This window comes from Podarcis cretensis, assembly GCF_951804945.1.
Source record: "Podarcis cretensis genome assembly, chromosome: 2".
Taxonomy (NCBI): Eukaryota; Metazoa; Chordata; class Lepidosauria; order Squamata; family Lacertidae; genus Podarcis; species Podarcis cretensis.
In genome coordinates this window covers 74,429,466-74,454,546 of record NC_137171.1, presented here as the reverse complement: position 1 = coordinate 74,454,546, position 25,081 = coordinate 74,429,466, and the positions used below count along the sequence as shown (strand labels likewise).

The following is a 25,081-nucleotide window of genomic DNA, read 5'->3' as shown; positions in this document are numbered from 1 at the left end:
TACCTCAAAGCTAACCTGTAAAAGTATCTTGTAGTACAGCACTGAGCCTAAAATAATGCCAATTGGATCAGCATTCAACAGAGAAAACACTGGGCTTAGGAAGAATGAATTCTCCTTGCCTTATGCAAGATGTACCTCAGCAGGGATGGGGCATCTCACATAGAATTACTGTAAGATGAGGAGCCAGGTATGTAATAACAAAGGACCATCAAACCAGGATGAACAGTCACTTCATAGTGAAGCGGAGTTCATTGCAGCAGGAAGTGAAAGATGAGACTAGTACAGTGGTGAGAAACCTCTGGTCCTCCAGACTTCATTGGTCCCAGCCAGCATAGCCAATGGCTACAGGTGATGGAAGTTGTTGTTCAGCTGCATCTGGAGAGCCACTGGTTTCCAGCTCCTGATCTAGCTGAAACAGCAAAGCCCACACAAACATTGTTCTTTTTTTTCTTTTTATTCTTTCCTACATATGTTGTTCTATTCTCTATGTATTGATGGCCACTGTGTGGATTTGATCAGGGATTGCACTAGGTGGCAGTTTGGCTGCTTGTTGTCCTAGAGGCAATAGTGTTGCAGAACTTGCTTACGTGTTAACTTATCCTTGTGTGAGGACAATAGCTCTCCATACAGTAGCTAACATACCCTTGGCTTGCCAGGTGGATCCTCCAAGGCACCTTGCCCCTGGCTTGGAAACTCTCAGCAAGTTGAAGAATATCCACATGGGAAACTGAACTAGATATTATAGCCATGCACAGACAGACACATTAATATGGCAATGTACAAACTCAGCATTAGTGTATAATGCCTGTCATCATAAGAAGTGCTATAGGAAGGAGGCATGGGTCTGAAAACTGAGCAGGATGGCTAGATTGCCCTTATTGTGTAAGACCTTTGTTTTAAAGGAAAATTCTTTGCTCCAGAACATTGGGACCACCTCAATCATATGAACCAATGAGGAGGACAATATGCTCTGCAAAGAAAGGTCAAGATCCAAGGCAATTTCTTGGAAGCCCTGTTTTTTAACTGCAAGAAGCCCACAGTGGAAGGTCCATCTGCTCTTGGGGGTGGGTGTCACCTTGTAAACTAGAGCATGGCTTTTCTTTTTTTCCTTCTCCCACCCAATCTCTTTTCCTTTTGTGTTGTGCCTTTCAGCTTGTAAACCAGAGTGTTTTATTAATCTTTATAAGCTGTTCTGGAGTACTTTTATAGAGAGTGAAGTAAAAATACTCCAGATAAATGAATAAATATTTCCCTTAGGCTTACACCAGTTTTTTAAAAATCCCTATTTCTCCATGGCATGTAACAAAACTAGAACCATAGGTTCGGAGAGCCTTTCATTTTTTTAATGTTAACCTGGCAGCCTGTTGCACACTGTGGACACGTTAGTGTTAAGTTAAAGAGAAAAGGAATGTAATACTAGGGAGATCTTGGGAAGATAGGAAACTTCCATATGCTCAGTGTTTAAATTATGCTTAGATTTATCATCTACAGATCAGTTCCATCCATTAGAAACTTGCTCTCCCACTGTAATGCATAAATCATTGCTATGACAAACTGCTTCTTCTGTTCACCTCTAAGATATGCATTTAGGCAATGGCTTATAGTTTGGACTGTGATTTACTCTCATCAGGAATACAGAGGAGACAGAAGTTGGTAGAAAACAAGCTGGCTTTGAATGAAACCCATCACTTAAGCTAAGGCAATCCCATTGGCATGGGCAAAACCAAAAGCTGTATCTGAAGCTTGCAAGTAGCAATGCTGTGAAATACAAGCTCTAGCACCAAGTTTCTGCTTCCTTCTATTTATAGAATCATGTAGTTCAGGGGTTCCCAAACAGTCAGTATTAAGCATCCTATTGTCTATTTAGTTTTATTGTTGCTCTTTTTAAAATATATATTTTGAGCAGTAATAGGTTGCATGTTATACACTTGTTATTGTAAACCAACCTGTGCTCCTAAGGTGGAAGGATGGGAGGATGTGGTAAAAAAACAACTTGTAAATAAATAGATAAAGAAGCAAATATTCACATGTTTTACTTTCACATTTCATGTCCTGCAGAAAATGTTGATCTTTCACTGTTGTTTCCCAGAACAATAATCAGGTGTGGCACTGCCCAGGGCTTCCTGCCAGATCCAAATTTTTAGAAATATTGCATTATTTTTGCATATGATGGGATGGAAGACAATGCTTTTCTGTAACAGCAGTGATGCCATGTTAGGATTACAGGAGATGCTACATAATCTTAAATGCAGTTATTTGCAGCAAATTAAACTGGCTTGTGGATTACAAATTAAGCTCCCAGTTGATATATACTTTTGTACAGTATATTAGTATATAATTGTCTGTGAACAAACGCCACCTCCCCAGTGAACAAACACCACCCCCCTAAGCAAGATTAGTACCATACCCCATAGTTGCCTTTGACTGGACCTAACTGTCCAGGGGTCATTTACCTTTACCTTGCTTACTCTCCTAATACCTTCCTTTATTGTCTAGGGCAGAGGGTCCCAAACTGACCCCTTTTCAGAAAAAACAAACAAACCTCAGAGTCTTCTGGAAATCTACCTTCTTTAAGTGAACGAACATGAAGATGCAGTGACAAATTTGTGTTCTTTTATGTATCTATATTTCTGCCTAAATCTTACTTACGGGGCTGGCATCCGACCTGGCAATAAGTGTCATTACGCAACAGATGAAACATGTACAAATGGTTTTTCCAAATATCATTTTCTTCTACTCTTTCCTTATGCTTCCACCACCCCCTTAGCATTATTCAGTGCCCCCCCCAATTGCACCTGAGACTACCATTGCTCCCCTGGATCATTCCAGCATCTCCCAGCGGGCAGTATTGCCCACTTTGGGAAACACTGTTTTAAGCACAAAGATTTTGGTGGCCAGTTTTCAAAATCCTACTTTTAGAAATGTTGTTTTCATTTGGAGACATATGTTGACATTTCCCCCCACTTGGTATAAATAGATTTTGAGCACTGAAAAACATTCACAATTTGATGCCACCAAAATAGGACAAATTTCATCAGGCATCTTCCCTTATCCTAATGACCTGGACCTTTCCATACTCATACGAAGAGTTTATATTAACTGATGGACTGATCATAACATCCTTCAATAGTATACAAGGCATGGAAGCACCATGTTTGTACCTGTTCTTCCTGTTTCCTCTGCCCCTTTTGTGGCCTCCCTGCTTACATTTGAACTTATTTTCTTCCATAGAATGAGAGCCAGAATCTACTTTCACTCTGGGTCATCTCCAAACACAAGCCCTATGGAACAAAATGTCAAAATGAACTTCCTGCCTCTGGCAAACATTTCAGTGTTTGTAGTACAGAACCTGTGGCCCTCCTGATGTTTTTGGACCACAACTCTCATCAACCCCAGCTAGAGTCCCAACAACATCTAGAGGGCCACAGTCCTGTACCCCTCTCCCAAGTTTATAGAAACATATAGTTGTAATCTACAACCTTGTGAAGTATGTTCCACTGCATTCAGCAGGAATTTAGTAGGTAACTAAATGTGACATAGCAGGCCCATGTGTTTTCTTTTTATAAAATCCATCGAATAACTATAAAAAGGGGCAATTTCTTGTGTAGAATGGGCAGGGACTGCTTTTTCCTTTGGCTAAGCTCTGAGATCAGAAGGGAGTCTGCTTAGAGAAATTCATTCATGGGCAGGCATATCAAAGGAGAAAAGTAAGGCATCCTTTTTACACCTACTGCTTTAAATCATGCTCACCTCCCACTTTATACATCTCCAGCACAAACCATGTTCAAATGTATGAGTCACATTTAGTCACTGTCACAATTAGACCCACAGTGGGGAACCTGTGGCTCTCCAGTGACTGAACCTCCCATCATCCCTGAGCATTGGCCATGCTGATTGGGACCAATGGGATTGGACTCCCATCAGTCCCATCCAGAATGGCCAATGCAGGGATGATGGGAGGTGCAGTATTCAATATTATTGAATAGAGAGAGCTGCAGGCTCCCCATCCCTGAGTTAGACCGTTATTCCCAAATAAATATGCATAAGATCAGGTTTCAAGTCTTGGCAAGACAAGTGCATCCTTTTTTAATTATCCACAATCTGACAGGATCCATGTTGCCAGGATAGCAGCTTGCCAAGGCTGAACCAGGACAAAGGAAAATAAGTCAATCACAAAGAGGAAAAACTGAAATATTTTGACATTTTGTTTAACAGAAGGAAAAGCCTCTGCTTTAAAGCAGAATGCAGAGGGACCCACACTTAAAGTAACTGAAATGGTAGTTTTAACCTAAACATCCTGAGTATTTACACTTCTCATATGCTAGCTACCAATATATTTCTAGATCAGAAACGTAGCCAGATCCAGCCCACCCAGAAAGGTTCACGATGGAAGAAAAGGGGAATGGGGACAATGAATGACTGGGCTACATTCACTAGACCTCCTAGCACCTGTGAGTCTAGTAAGGAATCTTTTCCATTTATCTTTCAGGTGACTCTCTCTGGCAAGAAAATGCATCTATGAGCAAGACGTTATTGCTGACATAGGAATTATTGACTGTGGCGAGGGGATGATCAGCTTGACTTTCTGTAGGTGCTGCTGCTTCACCACCAACGTAGTCCTAGTGGCGTGGGTTGTTTTGCTGACAGTTGAGAACGGTACTCCCTGGAAGCAGTGGGTCCCCCGCCTCCGCCTCTCATATCAAGGTAGGACTTGTCTTGCCAGTCTTTCAAGTAAGTTCCTAGGATGGACACCCTGAGCCATAACTAATCCACACAGGAGGACAAAGACAAGGCAGATGCAAGCTGTGTATCTGACCTAAGGGTTCTCACACACACCTTCCCCTTTGTCACATTCACTAATCCAAAATCCTCATCCTGTGACCCTCTCTGAAAGTTAAGCCTCTTCTACTACCTCAGGCATCTGAATATATGCAATCCATTCAAGCCACATTAATATAGGATGAACAGTCCATCTGAGACTCTTTGTTCTGCTCTTTTGTACTTTCTAATCTTAAATGACTTGCAGGTGAACTCTCTGGGCTCTTCCAGGTGAGCACAATAGATGCGCAGATGTTAACTTATTCTGTTGGGATCTAGAGGATCCCCCAAAGGTGCACTTTTCTATTGTTTCCCGAGACAGACGAATGCCAACCAATTCAGAGGATCTAGACATTTTTTTTTCCAATTAGCTTGTATGGCAGAGATTTTGCTTCTCTCTCTTTTCTTCTTCAAGTGGCAAACTTGTGTAGATGAGAATAAGTATGATACTGTCAACACCACAAACTGGTCGGCACATTGAATGCGATAGTTTTGTGTGAAATGCAGTGGCCTCAAACATCACAAAGATACATTGGACAGTGGTAGGGATGGGAGAGGAATTGGTTTGATTTGCGTTTTAATGTGAGCCTACCTAATTTGCACTCCCAAAACAATAAAAATAAAAACACAACTATTCCTCAAAATTCACACTTCTCTAAATGGTCTGATGCAGTTCTCTAACCAAAACCTGTATACCAGAAAGGCAAAGGGCAAGGCAATTCTCTCTACAGCACTCAGACTTTTTGTGGTATGCCTTTGTTGAACAGAGAGGGCTCCACACAACAGTGTTGCCTCTGTCTCCTGAAGCACCTAAAACATCAAGAGCAAAACAATGAGTAGCCCTTCTACCCTCTAGAAATGCTCCAATACTTCATATACCCTTAAAAAAGAAGCAGCTCAGGAAATATTGTGTCTATGAAGTCCTTTTTAGGGCTGATAAGACCAGTGAAATTTTGCTTCTTTTTTCTTTTGCAGCAATTTTCTAGACATTGTGTGGTGGCTGCAATCTTTTTTTCCCCCTTGACATAAGCCCAGTACTTCTAATCAGAGCTGTAACATGCAGTAATTCTATATGTGCAAACTTTTCTGGCCTGTGGGTGCAGTGATGGGTGGAAGTGCGCCAGCTTATTTTCTGCTTATCATGACTATTATATTCACTGAAATTTTGTGAGAGGTACATTTTTTTAAAGTGACAACCAACCCCGGCAAAGTGCTACTTTGGAGGTAATAGTGCTGAGAGAGAAAAATTAGATACATCCAATATTCATAACATGTTTTGGACAAAAAGAACTACATGGAGATTAGACTATACAGTCATACCTTGGAAGTAAAATGGAATCCGTTCCGGAAGTCCGTTTGACTTCCAAAATGTTCAGAAACCAAAGCACGGCTTCTGATTGGCTGCAGGAAGCTCCTGCAGCCAGCGGTGGAGCAAGCCGATTGGGTGCCTTGGGCAGCTCATGTGCCCTGTGCCCTGTGCCCTGTGCCTGGGGGCGGGGCCAGCTGCCCACGGGGGCACAGCACGGCCTCAGAGGAGTCTGCCTGCCTCCTCCCACTCAGCCGCCCTACAACTGAGGGGGAGGCAACGGGCAGACTGTTTGGGGCAGCGCAGAGCCTGCGGGTGCTCAAGCCACTACATCAGGCGCGCTGCAGGCTCCACAGTGAGTGCTGCCACCATTTTGTCACCTCCCTCAGTGGGGTCACCAGGGGCAGGCTGCACCTACTGCACCTCCCTTGCTACGCGCCTGCCTGCAGCCAGTTGGAAGCCGCGGAAGCCCCATCAGACATTCGGGTTCCAAAGAACGTTCGCAAACCAGAAAACTCACTTCCAGGTTTGCAGCGTTCGGGAGCCAAAACGTCCGAGTACCAAGGCGTTCAGGATTCAAGGTAGGACTGTATCTTGTCTTTATTGAGCGTTCATCCTGATTTGTTTGTGGGAAGGATACACAGCAAGGGGCATTCATTCTAATTTGCTTGTGCAGTGTTTATGTATCTTCTCAGTAATCATCCCTTCACTCCACACTTTTCAGTACATTTCCACATCACTCCTAACCACAAAAAGTCATTTAAAATAAATTGAATTTGTTGTGCTAGGACAACAGAGCATTTTAATCCTATTTAATTGCACAAGCCTAAATTTCCATTATGCACGCCAATCTCTCCCACAAAATGCAGGCAGTCTGGAGACAACCAAAGGCAGGATCAATAAGAGAAATGCAAGACAGTTGGGTGGATCTTATTTATTACGTCGGGTGGATCTTATTTACAAAGGAAGTACCAATTAATGGGTGCAGTGGAGCTTTGATGCATTGCTGCTAATTCTGGGTAGAGTTAATTTCCTTGACTAGAACTCAGAGAGTGGAGATAAACAATAGATTTAAAGAGAGCTGAAAGTGGTTTGACAGATGGTGGTTTTAGGATGGGGTGATAGAAGGCAAACTTAGACAAAAAGAGACTATCAGATTAATGTGGTCTGCAATGGGGCCAAACATTTCCAAAGCACAGAGTTTCAGATATACTGCCAGCAGTGATAACAGGCCACAAAAATTAAACAAATCGATCTGGCTTTCTTTGAAAAGCAAACAGCTGAGAGGCTTTAGCTGGATAGGAATAGAACTTCAAAGTGTGTACTAGGGTCAGACATGCTAGAAAAACGCTTAATATTTGGTCTCAGCTAAAAGGAAGTTCCCAGCTTGCAGAGGACCAAGGGGCAATGAAGACAATGGCAGGAGGTGTGACTCACAGATATCAAACCAAGTTCAAGGATACAAGGAATGACGGGGTTTACATTTGGAAAGTCCTCGGAGGCGCCCTCCACCCTGGGAGTAGAATAGGTGGGAGGGAGAAAGAAACAGATGGGCTGGCCAAAAGGAAATGAGAAAACTCAAGGCAGGGAGTGCAAAGGAAAGATGTGCTTGAGAGCATAAGGCCAAAAACAATAGCCCACCACAGCAGCAAGACGATGGCTTTCCTAGTGTTGTCAATGGGGAGTGTCAGGATTGTGGGGCCCAGTGCAGTGGCAAGAGCACAAGGAGGGGCAGACCTTTTTCTTTCTCTGTTTAAATAGCAGTCATCACAGCTAGAAAAACAGAAGCATTGAATGAAAACATGGTAGGTTTCCTTGTTTTTGTTCCTTGTTTTGGAGCCTTCTTTTGTTTGAGAAAGTATTCTGCACAACTCAAAAGCTTGCTTCCCGAAGTTTTTGTGTAAAATCGGCCCCAATAATACAATGATGTCACTTTCATTCTCTTTCACACTAACACCGCTCATCCCCATTGAAGTGCTGCTAAGAGGATGGCCATGTCTCCCCTCCCGCTTCCAGCCAGACTCCACCTTTCTATGGGATGGAAGGGACATATGCCAAAGGGTGATGGGTCTACACTACAGCATCACACAGTTTCTGTCTCATGGCTCCCTTGCCCAAATGAAAACAGAATGAATGAAAGAGCCAGAAAGAAAGTATACTTAGCAATAAAGGTTCTCAGACATGGTTCTCTGCTCTTAGTCTGGTTACCCTGGTATGTTTTTGTTTTTTAAAAAGTGATGTGGATCAGTTAATTTCCATGTGACATGCAATCTGTCTCCAGCAACAATTGCACATAGAGAGTGCAAAGTCTACACACTGTATCCCTTGATGGGTTACTTATTGTTCCTGTCAGTGTTCTACACTAATATTGCACCCACACCACTATATAGGCAGTTGTGCCTTTATATAGGCCTGCGTGGTGTAGTGGTTAAGAGCAGTAGTCTCGTAATCTGGTGAACCTGGTTCACGTCTCTGCTCCTGGTGACCTTGGGCTGGTCACACTTCTTTGAAGTCTCTCAGCCTCACTCACCTCACAGAGTGTTTGTTGTGGGAGAGGAAGGGAAAGGAGAATGTTAGCCACTCTGAGACTCCTTAGGGTAGTGATAAAGCGGAATATCAAATCCAAACTCTTCTTTAAAGAGCTGCAGCCCCGCTCCTATGATTAACTTAGACCTTCAAAGCTGGTAAGAAGAAAACATATTCAGGAAAGTAACCAACTTCTAACACTTTACTGTGTCTCTTCTTGGCTATTTCCCCACTAGCATTCCATTCTCAGAGTCCTGACTTTTAAATTTTTTTAACCATACTGGCCCGATCTCTTGTCTTTCATTAATGCTCTTTGCATTATTATGATTATCAGTGCTTTTTTTCTTTAAAAAATGTTTAGGTGTACTCTCATTTTGACTCAAGAAAATCACCATTTTATAGTTCAAATCGGGGAAAATAAATACAGTAAATGGACAAAAGTACAGTCGTACCTTGGTTCTCTAACAGAATGCCTTCCGGGAGTCTGTTTGACTCCTGGAACCATTCGAAAACCAAGGCACGGCTTCTGATTGGCTGCAGGAGTATCCTGCAGCCAATCGGAAGCCACAGAAGCAGCACCGGACTTTCGGCTTCCGAAAATCGTTCTTAGGAGAGAGTGAGTAGGCATGGCAACTGGGTTTTCCGCATATTACCATTTGTTATGATTCCTTGCTAAAGAATGGGTTTTCTGGGGGAAAGTGGCAGGGCAAAGGCAAAACCACACAGACCCGGGCCTAGAAAGCATGAGAAAGCAGAAAACTACTTGGACCCACCTGTGCTTTCTAGGCAGGGTACAGGTAGAAGTGTGGATGAGCCCACCATCGTCATATTTCTGTTTGCATGCTCCACCTTATAGACCTCCTGAGATCAAACAGCTCTCAGCTGCTCTTGGACTCTGAGGATGAGCTGGCACTCCAGACACTACTTGTGGACGAAAAGAGGGCATGGCTGATGGCAGGCGCTAAGGACCACATCTTTTTGCTCAACCTTGACAGCCCCAACAAAGAACCGCAGAAGGTCAGAGTGCCGAAGGAGGTTGCTTTGGAGTAGGGTGGGAAGGGAAAAAAACAGGAAACAGCCATTAGGATTTGGTCCATGTGCTATACAGGGAGTGTGGGGAGAAAAGTGGAAGGGACGTCTCATTAGGTGATTGAACCTCGTTTCCCATGTGCATATCCCACTTACTGCTGCAATGGATTCCATCCACATTCTTGGTTGTGTTTTCTCTTCCAGATTTTCTGGCCAGCTCCTAGAGAGCAAATGGAGCACTGCAGACTGGCTGGGAAGAATCCTAAGGTAAAAATGGTGGACTTTAGGCTCCATGGTTTAGGTTGAGGTGCCTCCTGAATGATCTGTGATCACTAACTACAATGCAATCCTATACATGCTTACTCAGAAGTAAGTCCCACTGAACTGATGTTGATGTTTTTATTACCACCATCATTATTTTACAAATTTATAAACTATTTTATAACCTGAGGCCATCAAAGCAGTATACAACACAAAAATAAGATAATACTACAAAACCCATAAATCCTAAAAACAAAAAACCATTCTTACATGCTCTAAAGCCATTCATACAAATGGACAATTAATGGTCTATAATTCACTGAGGCTTACTCCCATGTAAGTATAGGATATAGGATTGTAGCTAAGAACCAGTGGTACCTCTGGTTACGTACTTAATTCGTTCCTGAAGGCCGTTCTTAACCTGAAGCACCACTGTAGCTAATGGGGCCTCCTGCTGCTGCGCCACCGCTGCATGATTTCTGTTTTCATCCTGAAGCAAAGTTCTTAACCCGAGGTACTATTTCTGGGTTAGCGGAGTCTGTAACCTGAAGTGTCTGTAACCTGAAGCGTATGTAACCCGAGGTACCACTGTATAAAGACATTCGTTTAGTGATTTGTGGGTGTGCACAGGCAGGAGCAACTTCTCAAATGGTAAGTAGATGAGTAAATCAGGCTATGGCCTCAATCCAGCATCAGCAGCTTGTAGGGCTGGGCAACATATCAATATATCGTCCAAAATCAGTTTGAAGTTCATATCATGATAATTGTTTCATAATATTTGAGCTGGCAATATATTGCTGAATCACAATTTGTGTAAGGGCTAGGCGATATTTGGTTTTCAGCATTGCGACAACTCACCAGCTAAACATCGCAATAACTCACCAGCAACACATTGCAAAGTTATCAGCAGCTAAACCTCACAATATCACCATGAGGTGACTGATAATATCACCATTTCTCAGTTTTAGACCCTTAAGTAGTAGCAGTTGCCAGGACATTGTCCTGTTTGCCTCTGCATAGCTCCTTCCTTATTTCAGATACCGTAATATATCTATATATTGCAATGTTTAGCTGGTTTTGAAAACCAGATTTTGAAAGCCAGCTATCGCCCAGCAAATACCGTTAGATGCGTAGCTTGTAAGTCAGATACTTCCTTTCCTTTCATGGTGGGAATACTGGGTCAAACCAAAAATGTCCAAGTAAAATCCTGCCATCTTTTTCATCTTTGACTCCTTTACTAGATGGAATGTGCCAATTTCATCCGCTTTCTCCAGCATTTCAACAGCACTCATGTGTTTGCCTGTGGAACAGGCTCCTACCAGCCCATATGTGCCTTCATATATCTCAGAGATGGAGTGGAGGTGAGTTGCATCCACAAGGCCAGTATTACAGGTATCAGAATCTAGATGCTATATAACTCATTCTGCATCCAACTTCTCCCTCTATGCTTACTATTGTATATTTAAGAGCAGGGGAATAATTGTCGTATTGACTTCTTGCGTCAGATAAAAAAGCCAGCATTATATTTTACCTGTGTTTTGCAATATCACCTGCTTCTCTGAGGAACAGGGAATTCTTTCACAGAGACTATTTTCTGATGCTTTCCACAGTAAGGAAGGAGGACAGCTGCCCACTCTTCCAGCCTTTTTCAGAAGATGTCTTGTGCATTTGCTCTTTCTGCAGACAGTACAAAAACATTTTGTAGAGATACCCAGAATGAATAAGTGATGAGGGATTTAGGAGACAATCACTTATTCTCTTCAGGTATTATTAACTTCCGCACCAGCATTCTGCCCTCTCTAGTAACTCCATAGCAACCATCCCAGCAGTGGGTAAAATCCAGTAATCTGTTCACTTGGGCCAATCCTGCCAATTCCAGTCAGACTTTGGCATAATACCCTAGACACAGGCTTAAGGCTATTCTTGACTTTTTGGATTATGTTGGTCAAAGGCCAAATTCTTTGGATTAGCACAATACGAGAACAAATAATAAGTAGGCACCATATTGCTTAGTAGTTTTATACCTGATTTCAAATCAATCACCTCATTAATCTTGTTAATTTACAGTGATGGTCTCTCCTAAGGAAATTGATTGTTTAAGATGTGTAAGGCTTTTCCACACTTACCTTTCCTCCATGCTTTCCAGGCCTGGTCTACACTTTAAAGCTCTGTGTCTGAATGTTGTTGTTTCTTTTGCTCTGGAGCTTTCCCTGCAAAAACTCATTCTTTACTGCTGAATTAAGAGCAAATGGCAATCCATGAAAAAACAGTCAAACGTAGTGTTAAAGGGCAGTGGAGAAATGGGAACTGAAACACATTGGGCAAGAAAGCCCAAAGCACACAAATGCACAATGCACATGGGAGGCTGAGGCCTTTTTGGTGGTGTAAAGTACAGTATAATGAAGAGAGAGGAACTTCAGACCATCTAACAGGTTAACCTTCTGCTTTTCTAGACTCAGCCCTCTGAATGCCAGTTGCTGGGAATCACAATTTGGGAGAGTCCTCTTTCAAACTTCATTTAAGTGTCTTTTTGGCCACTTTGAGAACAAGATGCTAGACTAAATGGGCTTTTCTTATTCACTTCAAAGTAAAGAGAAGCAAAATAAATAACTCTCCTGGCCTGCATCATTAGAGTTCCAACTGTATGATAAAATTTTCAAGTATGTTCAGTAAAGGGCAGCTCCATAGCACTGAGAAAACAACCAATCTGGAACTTCTGTGAGGTTGCCACTCTGTGGAAAAGCTTCACAGCACGCCCGAAAGCACTTTTACAACATTAGCACCAAAGGCAAGGTAGGTAGTGCTGACTATTTGAGTCACAGAGGTGGAGAAGACCAAAAATAATTTAGTCTAACCCCATGCCACATGCCACCCATCCATTTGAGCCCCTACAGAACCATCCACACAGTCCGCACTGCAATGGGTATCACTTGCAGGTGACAAATGCACCACAGTAGGATACTCCTGTGGCAAATAGTTTGGGTGTGAGCAAAGAGAGTGGAAAGGGGTGGTGACGGTGGTTAAAATAACAGCCTGCACCTTAAAACCCTCTAGTTCAGGAGGTTCCCTGGAGAGCAGCCAGGACTGTTGAGCCAATTTCTTTGAAGTGTAAAACAATCTCCGCTGTGAGCGTGACCGCTCTGTTTACAGTGATGCTTATGAAATCTTTTCCATGGTCCTCTGCAGGAACCAGTGGTGCCAACTATGCAGCTGGTGACGTCCTCCATAGAATCTGGAAGAGGCAAGTGTCCATACAGCCCCCATGAGCCTTTCACAGGGCTGCTCATAGGTAAGAGGGACTGTGAACAGAAAGCAGGCATGAAACCTAGACAGTGGCTTCTTGTATCCAATAGCATCCCTCGACTGACAGAAGGCTATTTGATTCAGCAGAGGCTTCTAGGACCCAAAGCCAGGAGGAAGAAGCATCCATTTTTCCAGATCTTCCTTTATCCTGCAGGCCACCAACCACACTGTTCCAAAAGGTCCCCCAAACTTCTTCATATTTTGAGGTGGGGGAGAGGGAAGAGGGAATAAGCAAAAATGGCCTCCCTCCCCTTTTCACTAATGTAGACCTTCTCTGGATCAATCAGAGCACAAGTGGATCCAACCCAATATATGCTAGGATCATTTAAGACAAATGCAATATATATTAACAGGTTTAGTTCCAGCAGTGGCTTTTGCAATCTTTGTCTCTGTATGCCTCCTTTCTTCAGTGGCAGAAATGGGGAACCTCAAGCACAGGGAGCACATGTGGCCCTCCTCTCTGTCCGGCCCTTGGAACTCTCCCCACCCCCTCCCAAGTCACATCCCTCAGCCCTATTTTGCCATCCTCCTTGGGTGTTTCTGTCTGGCTGGAATGTGCCCCTGAGCTTCTTGCTTGTCTACATGGATTATAGAGAAGGATGTGTGATTATGAAGAAACTAGCCCTGTTCAAAAGACTAAAATGCACATTCATTGCTCTGCTGACTTTACTCCTGCCCTGCCCACCACTGGCATGTGTCCCCCTCCCCAAAGGTCACCCAGAAGGGAATGTGGTCCTCATGTAGATAAAGGTTCCCCACTCTCTGATCCATGGTCTCTGGTCAAGGCCAGCACTTCCATGGGTCGAGGCAAAAAAAATTGTTTCAGGCAGCAGATCCACCCGCCCCACCACTGGAAGCCCTGCCACAGCTTCACCCATGCCACCACTGCTGCTGCCACAATGTTCAATGCCCTCGCCCTAACATGGCACCCTCACCACCACAGCGTGGGCACTGTGGCAAGGGCAGGGAGGAGGTCCAAATGTGTTGGGAGCAGTGTTGGCAGAGCATCAGCAGGGCATTTTGCCTACAGCAAAAACATTCTTGGACACCCCTGTCTCTGATATATTAATCCTCTTTCCCATTATTGCATCTCCATATTGAGTGAGGACTTTTCTATTTGTTGAACACTAAGGAGGGGTCAGAGAGCAATCATACATAAATTGTTAGCCCAATATTATTTTTCTTACTTAAAATGTGCAGAGTGTAGGCATGAAGCGAAATAAACTTCCTTAGAGATCTGGAATGTAGCTTTTCTGCCAATATATATTTTTTTCTTTTTTGGATTTGACAGATGGGGAGTTTTATTCAGGCACTTCTGTTGACTTCATGGGCAGCAGTGCTGCTTTTTTCCGTACACAGCTTGACAGGGTTGACCAGAACTACATCCGGACAGAACAGAACCAGGATTACTGGTTAAATGGTAAGTGGGTGATGGTAGAAGCAGCTGCTCAGAATATGATCTCTGTTAGCTAACAAGTCTGCCATTATTGTGCAAGTAGCTCTTCACCTACAGAGTGATACAGCAAGGATGTGGAACGTAAACCAACTAATGTGGTTGTGTTGCCATCATGATAACTCACAACACTTCAACCCCATTGCCTAAAAATATCAAATCAAGTTCACTCCAAAAAATATTTCCATGTATTACCATAAGATCTCAGTGAGTTATAAACATAATCTTCTTGGCACAGATAATAAAAAAACAGTTGCCATACATTATAGAAAGGATGGGGGTTAGTTTGGTCGCATGAATCTGACACGTCAGCTTTTCAGCCAGGGCTACTGTCCATGCCCATTGCATGGTCATTTCCATGCATGCTGCCATGAGAAGGAATATTAAAAGTTCTTTATGAGCAATTGGTGGAGCAAAGATTTCCTTTCTTTCAAGCAAAGCAAGTTGAGGGAAAGGTTGTAGGTCTGTTTTGTATATTAAACTCAATCTTTAAACAACAAAATCCAAAATGAATGAACAGATTTACATTGACACGCAAATTAACTCAATAGTTTTTCTGCCTGGAGAGAAATGGGTGGGATCTCTTGATGATAGTGATACTTCTGGACTGAGATTGACTGAGTAGTGCAGAGAACTGATTGACCAGAGAACAGGAGATGGGTAGAAATGTCTCCCTGAGCCACTCTACATTCAGAGGGTTTGTGGAGGAATGTGTGGGACATAAAAATGTGGGGCAAGATATCACCAGAAGCCTCCGCTCCTATAGCCATGCTACCCTGGAAAGGAGGGCTTCAGCAGCAGGGCAGCAGCCAGGGTAGCAACACCTTCCTGCCTCAAGTGGCAAAAAAAGGACAGGTAGCCCACGAATTTCATAATTGTGGGTTTTCTTTTGTCGTTTTGAATTTTTTTTTGCAACCGTAGTTGTCCTCTTTTATTGTTGCCTTGATTTTTAAAATTATTTATTCATACATATACATGTATATATATTTGCTGCCAGCAATTTTTAACTGAATTGTAACTATGACTCCTTGATTTCTGCATTGCAGGGGTGACCCTTGGAATCCCTTCCAACTCTAAAATTCTGTGATCCTTTGACTTTTAACTGAATTTCCCTCCTTGCAGAGCCTGTGTTTATTGGTGCCTATGCTATTCCCGACACCTACAACCATGATGATGATAAGGTGTACTTCTTTTTCCGGGAGACTGCAGTGGAAGCTGGACAGTGGGAGAGAAGGCGCATCTATACCCGGGTGGCACGGGTCTGCAAGGTCAGTGAGGGGAGTCAACTGGACAACCCAGCTGTGATTCAAAGAATCAGCTCAGCCTATAGGAACCATTGCTTGCTGCTTTGAATATTTAGTGTTTGCCAATATGATCATGCTTTTAACAAGCCAGAAAGGGATACTGAGCGCTACCTCCCCACCCCAGTGGGATGACCTGCTTTTTGTCTGAATGTGAATTCTTCTCAGAGTGACACTGGTATCCAGATGCTGGGTACATAAAATCATTTTTTCCTCCTCCTATGATGGGGGTTGGGAACCTCTGGCTTTTTAGATGTTGATGGACTTCGCCTCACACAACTCACTCTTGAACTTGGTAACATTGAATTTGTAATTTGTAAGATTGCATATATCTCTCAAATATTGATTTGAGACTGGTACATATATTCTTTGAGTTTGTATTATTTTGTGTTATAGTACACATTGCTTTGAGATATTTAGTGTGATGTGTACTTTCATTTTGCATACAGAGTTTGTGCTTGATGAAGACTCCAACTCACATCAGCCAGAGCCAATATAGTCAATGGTCAGGGATGATGGGTGTTGTAGGCTGGAGAGCCAGAGGCTTCCCATCCCTGTTCTGCAGCTTCCAGTGTGGATAATTTTCCTTCTCCCTCTGTCTTGGAACATGGTACTCATCTGATAAGCGTTCTTTTCATCAGGCAGAACAACCACCTTGAAGTCAGAAAGTGTGCATTGAGAACCAGCCTGAGGTTGCGGCCATGTTGTGGTTGCAATCCCATGTTGACTTGGGACTCCATGGGATTTCCTTCTGCATGGAAGTAGGGGGAAATGGCCCTTTGGGTGTTCCACTTTTGCCAGAAGAGCTGGACAATCCTGATCATCCAAAGTTTTAAGACACACCAGTTGTGTGATCATGATAGGGTTGATTCCAGTCAAAGCAGTAGCTTGGGACAGGGACATAGGCTTTCCATAAGTGGATGAGATTATAGTCCTGACTGGCTCCTCTTTGTGGCTGGCAGAATGATGTTGGTGGGAAGCACAGCCTCATCAATCGTTGGAGCACATTCCTAAAAGCCCGGCTAGTTTGCTCCATTCCAGGTCTGCAGGGCACCGAAACACACTTTGATCAGCTGGGTAAGTTTGCTTTGCGTTCTCTCATTCTTTCCTGTGGTAATCAGTGATTACTATTATTGGTGGGAGTGACTTGCATCCTGCAGTACTGGTTCAGCATCGTTTTTCCATGCCTTCCTCTCTGCCCCACCTTGAACCTTGCTTGAGTGAGTGGGTGAATCTGTGGAAGGAAGTTCCTCCATTTTACTTTCTCAATGGCTGGATGGCCATCATCATATGTATTAGGGTGAGGACATTATTTCTTAATGCACACATGCTTAATTTGAAAGCTCTTTTCCACCAAACCTGCACTTTTCACTCTGAGGTGGGTAGACCAATACATGTGATTGTACTTCTTTCTGGGAAGGGACTCTTTTCCAATGTGCAGCCCTCTGTGATCAGAAATCAGAAATGGGAAATGTGACCACTGCTGCAAGAGCACTGAGGGTTCATTAATACACAACAATATTTTACCAGACATTAAGTACTCAGTTGCGGACACCCTTTTCTCAACAGCAAAAATAAAGCACACCACAGTCACTACCCAACCTACATCCTTATTATTTAATACAAGACAGTTGTATTAATAGCACAGTTAATAATTGATGCTTTATTTTCTAATTATTTACCATTTAATAGTTGTGTGTAGGTATGCATGCATTCCCCTTTAAGCAAAATAGTTTGGGAAGACACACTAGTTTCTAGTTTATCCAGGGTGTAGAATTCAACTTGTCTTGGGCTAAGACACTTGGCACAGAATTTTAATCTGGATACACCATTCTGGTCATAACTAGTACAGCAGGATTTGTTGTGTTCTGCCCACCAGTTCCCCCCAACTCTGTCTTAACAGCTGCTGAAGTACCCGCTTAGGTGGTGTTGGGGTTTTTGGAGCTGAAGCTGCAATTGCCATAAGGGTGGAGACATTGTTACGATTAGAGCTCTCCCTTGTGTTCAGTCTTCAAGATGGTTCTAGCAGCCAACCACAGACCTCCTCATCTCATCTCATGTGTTCCCCGCCCCAATGTTTCTTTCCAGAGGATGTATTCCTCCTTCACACCCGTAATGCGCAGAACCCTCTTGTTTATGGCCTCTTCACAGTGTCAAGGTGAGTGTTAAGATGAACAACCAACAGCAAGAAATTGACTCATTGTTTGTGCACGCACCGGGTGTGCTTCAGCATTGACAAAGGCTAACACATCATTTAAACACAGTGCTTGTGCACAGATACCTTATGCAATGAGTTTCCTTGGCTCTGAATTGGAGGCATAAAAAAGCACTACCAAACAATCACTCTCCCCAAGTCCAAATACTTGCAAAATGTAGTGCACCTTGTGCTAAGCCACTCATAGGCATGGGGGAGGTGGGATGGGGTTTTGTGCAGTATTCCATTACAAAACACAACACTCCACAAAGCAAAGATCAACATGGAGGACAGTTAGTGAGAACAAAGTGCTTCTCTGAATCAATGCTGGAATGCAGGAAGTGTTAAAAGAACATCATTTGAAGGGAAACTAATTCTTTAAAGATCTTTCTGTGATGATTTAATGTAGAGGTAGGGAACCTGAGGTCCTCCAAATCCTTGAATAAAGTGTCTATTTTCTAAGGTAGAAACCTTTCAACGTAACAGTTTTTCAGGTGCACACAATGCACGTACCATATAGCCACAGCATCAGTAGAGTATGATTCTAGGATTTGCCAGTTACTTTTGTCCCCTCTTCTTTCCCAGTGGCATTTTTAGTGGTTCTGCTGTGTGTGTTTACTCTTTGGCAGCCATTCGGGCTGCTTTCAATGGACCCTTTGCACATAAAGAAGGCTTGGACTATCAGTGGGTGGAATTCAGGGGACGGATCCCCTACCCCCGCCCTGGAACGGTACGTCTTTAAAACACAAAAGTTTCAGCCAGGGATGGGGAGTTCAGAATCTGATTCAGTTTGCATTTAAAGGTGAGCCTAACTAACTTGCACTATCTGGGACAATAAAAACCAAACCAAACCACCTTCCTTCAGCACTTGCAGTTTTCCACATTTTGCAATGCACATACTGGAGTAAAGTGTGCTTAGAATTCCTATAGTAGTAAAAATGACATACAAAAATGCATTGTTAGTTAGGGAAAGTTGCTTTGCAAAAAGCTGTATAGTAGGCAGAATTGCATAGGAACGTTAGTATAAATTTGTACTAAAAAGGTGATGAATTGTCATGAAGACTTTTTTTGCCAGCCCATAAATAGCCCATAAATAGGGAGGTTGGAAAGAACTAGGAGACAGCCACATATTGGTAGGCTCTAAGGTACCCCCATTGCTTTCGTTATTTTGCTGCTACAGAACAAGAAGGCTACTTATTGTGGAACTTGAATCCTGTACTGTCTTGTACTCTTTTTATGTCCTCATTCTTTCTCTGCCAGTGTCCCAGCGAAACATATGACCCACTCCTCCAGTCAACAAAGGATTTCCCTGATGAAGTGATTGGCTTCATGCGCACCCACCATCTGATGTGGGACCCCGTCTATCCACTCCATTGGAAGCCTGTTCTGATGAGAGCCAATGTAGCCTTCCAGATCAAGCAGATGCTGGTGGACAGAGTGGAGACAGAGGCTGGACCTGTTGATGTCCTCTTCCTTGGAACAGGTAGAGGGTGGTAGCTAAAGATGTCCGCCTCTCTTTGTGACACACTACATCACAATGGTCTTTTTTCCATGGGCCCTTCATGTGTCCTTTCCAGCTCAGCAGGCAAAGGAAGGCGAGGGATGGTAGTGCCCAAACATCATGATGTCATGATGAAGGAAGAGAGATTGTCGCAGTAATTTAGGAGTCTGCCCAGTCAAAATGCTGTAAAATAATCTGACAACTTTATATTTTGAAATGGTCCCTGATGTTATTCTGAAAAGCTGTTAACAAAGAACCGCCCGTCCCTAAGAATCTCACCTCGGTAGGTACTGCATTAGATCAGATAGGAGCTCCAGAGGTTGAGAGGGAAGGATTTGAGGTTCAAGGTTGTGATCCTAAACATACTTGTTGGAAGTATAGCCATCAAATTTGATGGATCAACTTCAGAACAAAGAAGAGTTTTAGAATGGCCTAACAAGAAACTGAAAGTGAGAGTTTTTGCTAATTGTTACATTACAATTATTTGTCCGGTTGAGACTTAGGGTGCAATTAGATATGGTGGTGGCATGATTCAACCCAAATCATGCAAAATGTCTACAAAGCAGCAGGGCTTGGAGAGGGGAATTTTTTAATGGATACCACAGCATGGGAGTGTGGTGATGGAAGCCACATCTTTCCACTGCCTGTGTTTGTGGCCTTGAACCTCTTTCCCTCACCATTTTTCTCCCCATGAGGGTTGCTTCCTATTGCAGATCCCCACTAAGAGAAACATAGCTGGAGAGAAGCAAATGTAGGAAGCAGGTTATGGGTGAGGAGGAAGATCCATTTCACCCCTCCCCACCCATGTCATGCTGATCTCTTTCTGCTCTTTAAGGGGAAAGAGCAGTGCGCCAGTACTGGCTGTCACCAGCCCATGAGTGGGCATTCTTTGTACACTGCCATTCTATTTATCACAAAGCCTTGTTGCAGTTTTTGTCAGTGTTTTTGTTTATTAACATGAGTATAATCTGAAATAAGAAGTGACCCTTCTAATTGCTAATTGAAGCATAATTTTCCTACTAGCAGTGCTTTCTTATAGGGGGAAAAAAGGTGCCAGTACTGTGTACCCTTGAGTACCCCCAGAAAAAAAGCACTGCCTACCAGTAAAAATCTGATTCTCTACGAAGTATTGAAAGATACACATTTTAAACAAATATAAAAATGTAAAGTAGGATTCCAGAAACTACAGGCTGTCATTTTGGATAGGGATCACTGAAAACATCAGCTTGGTACATTGCAGCTATCAAAACAATGCTAGAAATTATTAGCAAAGAGATGAAATATAACAAAGAAAATATCATAATAGCTCTATATAAATATGCTTGATGAGTCCACATCTTGAGCACAGCATGCAACTAATCTGATCGTGATATCCCAAGAAAGACTTATCACAGCCAAAAAATTGTATGGAAATAGCACATTATTATTGCTATGGAATACCTTCCATATGAAAATCTTCCATACAAAAGACTATGGAAGAAAGTTGTGGGATATTGTCAGTGTTCAGCGGTGTTGTGCATTGAGCAGCTATTATTATTTATTAATCATGCATCACTTATTCCCAAAGCAATGTACAAAATATAATTAAAAACAGCACAAAAATACCAGAAAACAAACCTGAAAGCAACACAAAGTGGACACCCATAGCAAAGACCTACTCATCCAGCTGGGAAAGCTCTTTTGGAACAAAAATGCCTTCAACTTTTAAGGTGTTTGTGTTGACTTCTGAGAACTCCACATTCTACACAGCCTAAAATAAGATTATAGGGAGTCAAAACTTTTATAGTCTCTCTCCCTGCCCCTGTGAATATAGGACATATGTCTACACTACAAATTTGTATCATTGGCTCTGGTGCTCATAACCAAGTTAATAAGAAAAGTGTTTTGCTTCTGTAGTTGATGGTGGCAGATATGGTGGGTTGAGCCTGTGCTTGCATTCTAGTGTAGATAAAGGGAAGGGTTGGGGGAAAGAGACCAATCACCAAAGTTTCAGTAGGCTGAGTAGCTACATTGCCCTGCCACCACCCATCCTGCGTACCTTAGCTGTGCAGCATGTGGACATGTATGGGTTGCACACATCAACCCTATGCATGGCATGAACATAATTATGTTGATTCTCATATTTGAGAAAGCAGCCCAACATTCCCACTTTCCCCCAAACTCAAAATAACAATCCGCAAATGGTGCAGAAGCCAGCACAATCTTGGCTGGCATTTGTTCTACTGAGGGGTTAGCAACCCTACAGAGTTTTGGCATGACAGTGTATGGGGACTAGGCATAAATGAAAATTGGCATCATCACTTGACCACATTGCCAACCATTCCATTTGGAAGCCTCTTTAGTAACAGTACGTGAAAGTAACTGGCTATAATGTGCAGTTGTGCCACTGAGATCTAGAAGCAAAGCTGATTTATCCAATCTTCAAATCAAGCATTGAAAGAAACTTATATAGAAATCAAGTGAAGGCCATTGTAATAGTGGTGTTTGAGCAAAAACCATCAGGAACAAATGAAGCTGCCATACACTGAATGAGACCATCACTGCATCTAATTCAGTATTGTTTACACTGATTGACAGCAGCTCTCCAGGTCTTCAGGCAGAGGACATTCCAAGCCTTGCCAGGAGATGCCAGGGATTAATAGAATCATGGAATTAGAACCTGGGACCTTCTGCATGCAAAGCTGTGTAGCACTCATGGTGTTCTGAATCCTCTGCTGCATGCTGAGAGTAATGCAGGAACAATGGATGCATCGTTTCTAACATCCTGTTCTTCATACCTTGGAGTATCCAAAACTGGCATCTTTCAGAGATAGTTTACTGGACTTGTGCAAATAAAATGCTTTGACTAACTTTGACCTAACCAATTCCGTGCAGCAAGAACTGGTGCAGTTACCCCGTGGTATGTCCTTACATCTTATTCTGCAGATGATGGCAAAGTACTAAAAGTGGGGATTGCTGGCATAGGAGGCCAAGACCCTCAGGAAATTAGCTTGGAAGAGATCAGTGTTTCAAAGGTACTGTGGAAATCTCATTGATACTTAAAAGCCTTTTTGTTTATGGATCCACCAAGAAAGTGCCATGTTGCCAGACATAACTTATGATGAATTTTTGCTGACTGAAAATAGAGACTTTGTCTATTGTGGGGAATGGTGGTTGCACCAATCAACATTCAGGATGTTGTGCTTTCCCTTTCTAATTGGAATCTTGGTGTAGAGCACCTTTTACCATACTGTTGCCTTCAAGGTATATTTGGATTCCTTTGCCCATCAGTCCTAGACAGCACAGCCTATTGAGATAAAACTGCTTTGGCTCACCTTCAGCACATCTGGCTGGGGCTGATGAGAATTGTACTTCAAAATATCTGGAAGGCATCAAGCTTGAAAAAGGTTGAAATAGAGCAGTAGCCAACTCCTGGCAGTTTTCCCTGGAAACCAAGCAAGTTGATTTTTCCCCTCAGTATTGACTTCACTTGACCTTGAATGGATGACTTTGTTTTTTTTTTTTTTTTTTATAAATATTTTTATTAATTTCCAATTTTTAACAGAAACAAAAAACAACAGAGAAAACAAACAAACAAAAAACTCATATTTTCATAACCTTATTTTCATAACCCTCTTTTCTCGGACTTCCCCATACCTTTCCCTTTTTGCATCCTTAATTTAGTACCATTATTCAGCAACCTATCTTACCCAATTAAATAAAAATTTGTCCTCTTTCTCTTTGTTGTTGTTGTTTAGTCGTTTAGTCGTGTCCGACTCTTCGTGACCCCATGGACCAGAGAACGCCAGGCACTCCTGTCCTCCACTGCCCCCCGCAGCTTGGTCAGACTCATGCTGGTAACCTCGAAGACACTATCCAACCATCTCATCCTCTGTCGCCCCCTTCTCCTTGTGCCCTCCATCTTTCCCAACATCAGGGTCTTCTCCAGGGAGTCTTCTCTTCTCATGAGGTGGCCAAAGTATTGTAGCCTCAGCTTCACAATCTGTCCTTCCAGTGAGCACTCAGGGCTGATTTCCTTCAGAATGGAGAGGTTTGATCTTCTTGCAGTCCATGGGACTCTCAAGAGTCTCCTCCAGCACCATAATTCAAAAGCATCAATTCTTCGGCGATCAGCCTTCTTTATGGTCCAGCTCTCACTTCCATACATCACTACTGGGAAAACCATAGCTTTAACTATACGGACCTTTGTTGGCAAGGTTATGTCTCTACTTCTCAAGATGCTGTCTAGGCCTGTCATTGCACTTCTCCCAAGAAGCAGGCGTCTTTTAATTTCGTGGCTGCTGTCACCATCTGCAGTGATCATGGAGCCCAAGAAAGTAAAATCTCTCACTGCCTCCATTTCTTCCCCTTCTATTTGCCAGGAGGTGATGGGACCAGTAGCCATGATCTTCGTTTTTTTGATGTTGAGCTTCAGACCATATTTTGCACTCTCCTCTTTCACCCTCAATAAAAGGTTCTTTAATTCCTCCTCACTTTCTGCCATCAAGGTTGTGTCATCTGCATATCTGAGGTTGTTGATATTTCTTCCGGCAATCTTAATTCCGGCTAGGGATTCATCCAGCCCAGCCTTTCGCATGATGAATTCTGCATATAAGTTAAATAAGCAGGGAGACAAAATGCAGCCTTGTCGTACTCCTTTCCCAATTTTGAACCAGTCAGTTGTTCCATATCCAGTTCTAACTGTAGCTTCTTGTCCCACATAGAGATTTCTCAGGAGACAGATGAGGTGATCAGGCACTCCCATTTCTTTAAGAACTTGCCATAGTTTGCCATGGTCGACACAGTCAAAGGCTTTTGCATAGTCAATGAAGCAGAAGTAAATGTCTTTCTGGAACTCTCTAGCTTTCTCCATAATCCAGCGCATGTTTGCAATTTGGTCTCTGGTTCCTCTGCCTCTTCTAAATCCAGCTTGCACTTCTGGGAGTTCTCGGTCCACATACTGCTTGAGCCTTCCTTGTAGAATTTTAAGCATAACCTTGCTAGCGTGAGAAATTAGTGCAATTGTGCGATAGTTGGAGCATTCTTTGGCACTGCCCTTCTTTGGGATTGGGATGTAGACTGATCTTCTCCAATCTTCTGGCCACTGCTGAGTTTTCCAAACTTGCTGGCATATTGAGTGTAGCACCTTAACAGCATCATCTTTTAAAATTTTAAATAGTTCAGCTGGAATACCATCACTTCCACTGGCCTTGTTATTTGCAGTGCTTTCTAAGGCCCATTTGACTTCACTCTCCAGGATGTCTGGCTCAAGGTCAGCAACCACACTACCTGGGGTATATGAGACATCCGTTTCTTTCTGGTATAATTCCTCTGTGTATTCTTGCCACCTCTTCTTGATGTCTTCTGCTTCTGTTAGGTCCTTTCCACTTTTGTCCTTTATTATGGAAAT

The 25,081-nt window shown here is 42.9% G+C and overlaps 1 protein-coding gene and 1 long non-coding RNA gene across 10 annotated transcripts in view; one reads left to right on the top strand and one right to left on the bottom strand.

The window, feature by feature from the left end:
* Positions 1 to 25,081, top strand: part of LOC307211442 (semaphorin-3D-like) — a 62,169-nt gene that overhangs the window by 19,596 nt on the left and 17,492 nt on the right. For 5 of the 9 annotated variants that reach the window (XR_013836458.1, XM_079968041.1, XM_079968042.1 and 2 more), the window contains 13 exons: positions 4,490 to 4,704; positions 6,514 to 6,705; positions 9,507 to 9,667; positions 9,884 to 9,946; positions 11,182 to 11,301; positions 13,127 to 13,229; positions 14,535 to 14,663; positions 15,819 to 15,964; positions 16,960 to 17,074; positions 18,086 to 18,155; positions 18,777 to 18,921; positions 19,452 to 19,674; positions 22,567 to 22,706. Coding sequence is in view for 8 of the 9 variants with exons in the window: in XM_079968041.1 (XP_079824167.1) it covers positions 4,569 to 4,704; positions 6,514 to 6,705; positions 9,507 to 9,667; positions 9,884 to 9,946; positions 11,182 to 11,301; positions 13,127 to 13,229; positions 14,535 to 14,663; positions 15,819 to 15,964; positions 16,960 to 17,074; positions 18,086 to 18,155; positions 18,777 to 18,921; positions 19,452 to 19,674; positions 22,567 to 22,706 (1,743 nt within the window). In the remaining variant the exon portion in view is untranslated. Of the gene's footprint in view, positions 1 to 4,489; positions 4,705 to 6,513; positions 6,706 to 7,090; positions 7,144 to 9,506; positions 9,668 to 9,883; positions 9,947 to 11,181; positions 11,302 to 13,126; positions 13,230 to 14,534; positions 14,664 to 15,818; positions 15,965 to 16,959; positions 17,075 to 18,085; positions 18,156 to 18,776; positions 18,922 to 19,451; positions 19,675 to 22,566; positions 22,707 to 25,081 lie in introns of those variants that run through there. The other 4 variants (XM_079968043.1, XM_079968044.1, XM_079968045.1 and 1 more) reach the window with 4 other exon arrangements.
* On the bottom strand, positions 2,054 to 6,265 carry LOC307211459. Its single transcript, XR_013836469.1, has 3 exons — positions 6,139 to 6,265; positions 3,162 to 3,281; positions 2,054 to 2,123 (listed from the first exon to the last, which is right to left on the bottom strand). It is a non-coding gene; the product is annotated as an uncharacterized lncRNA (long non-coding RNA).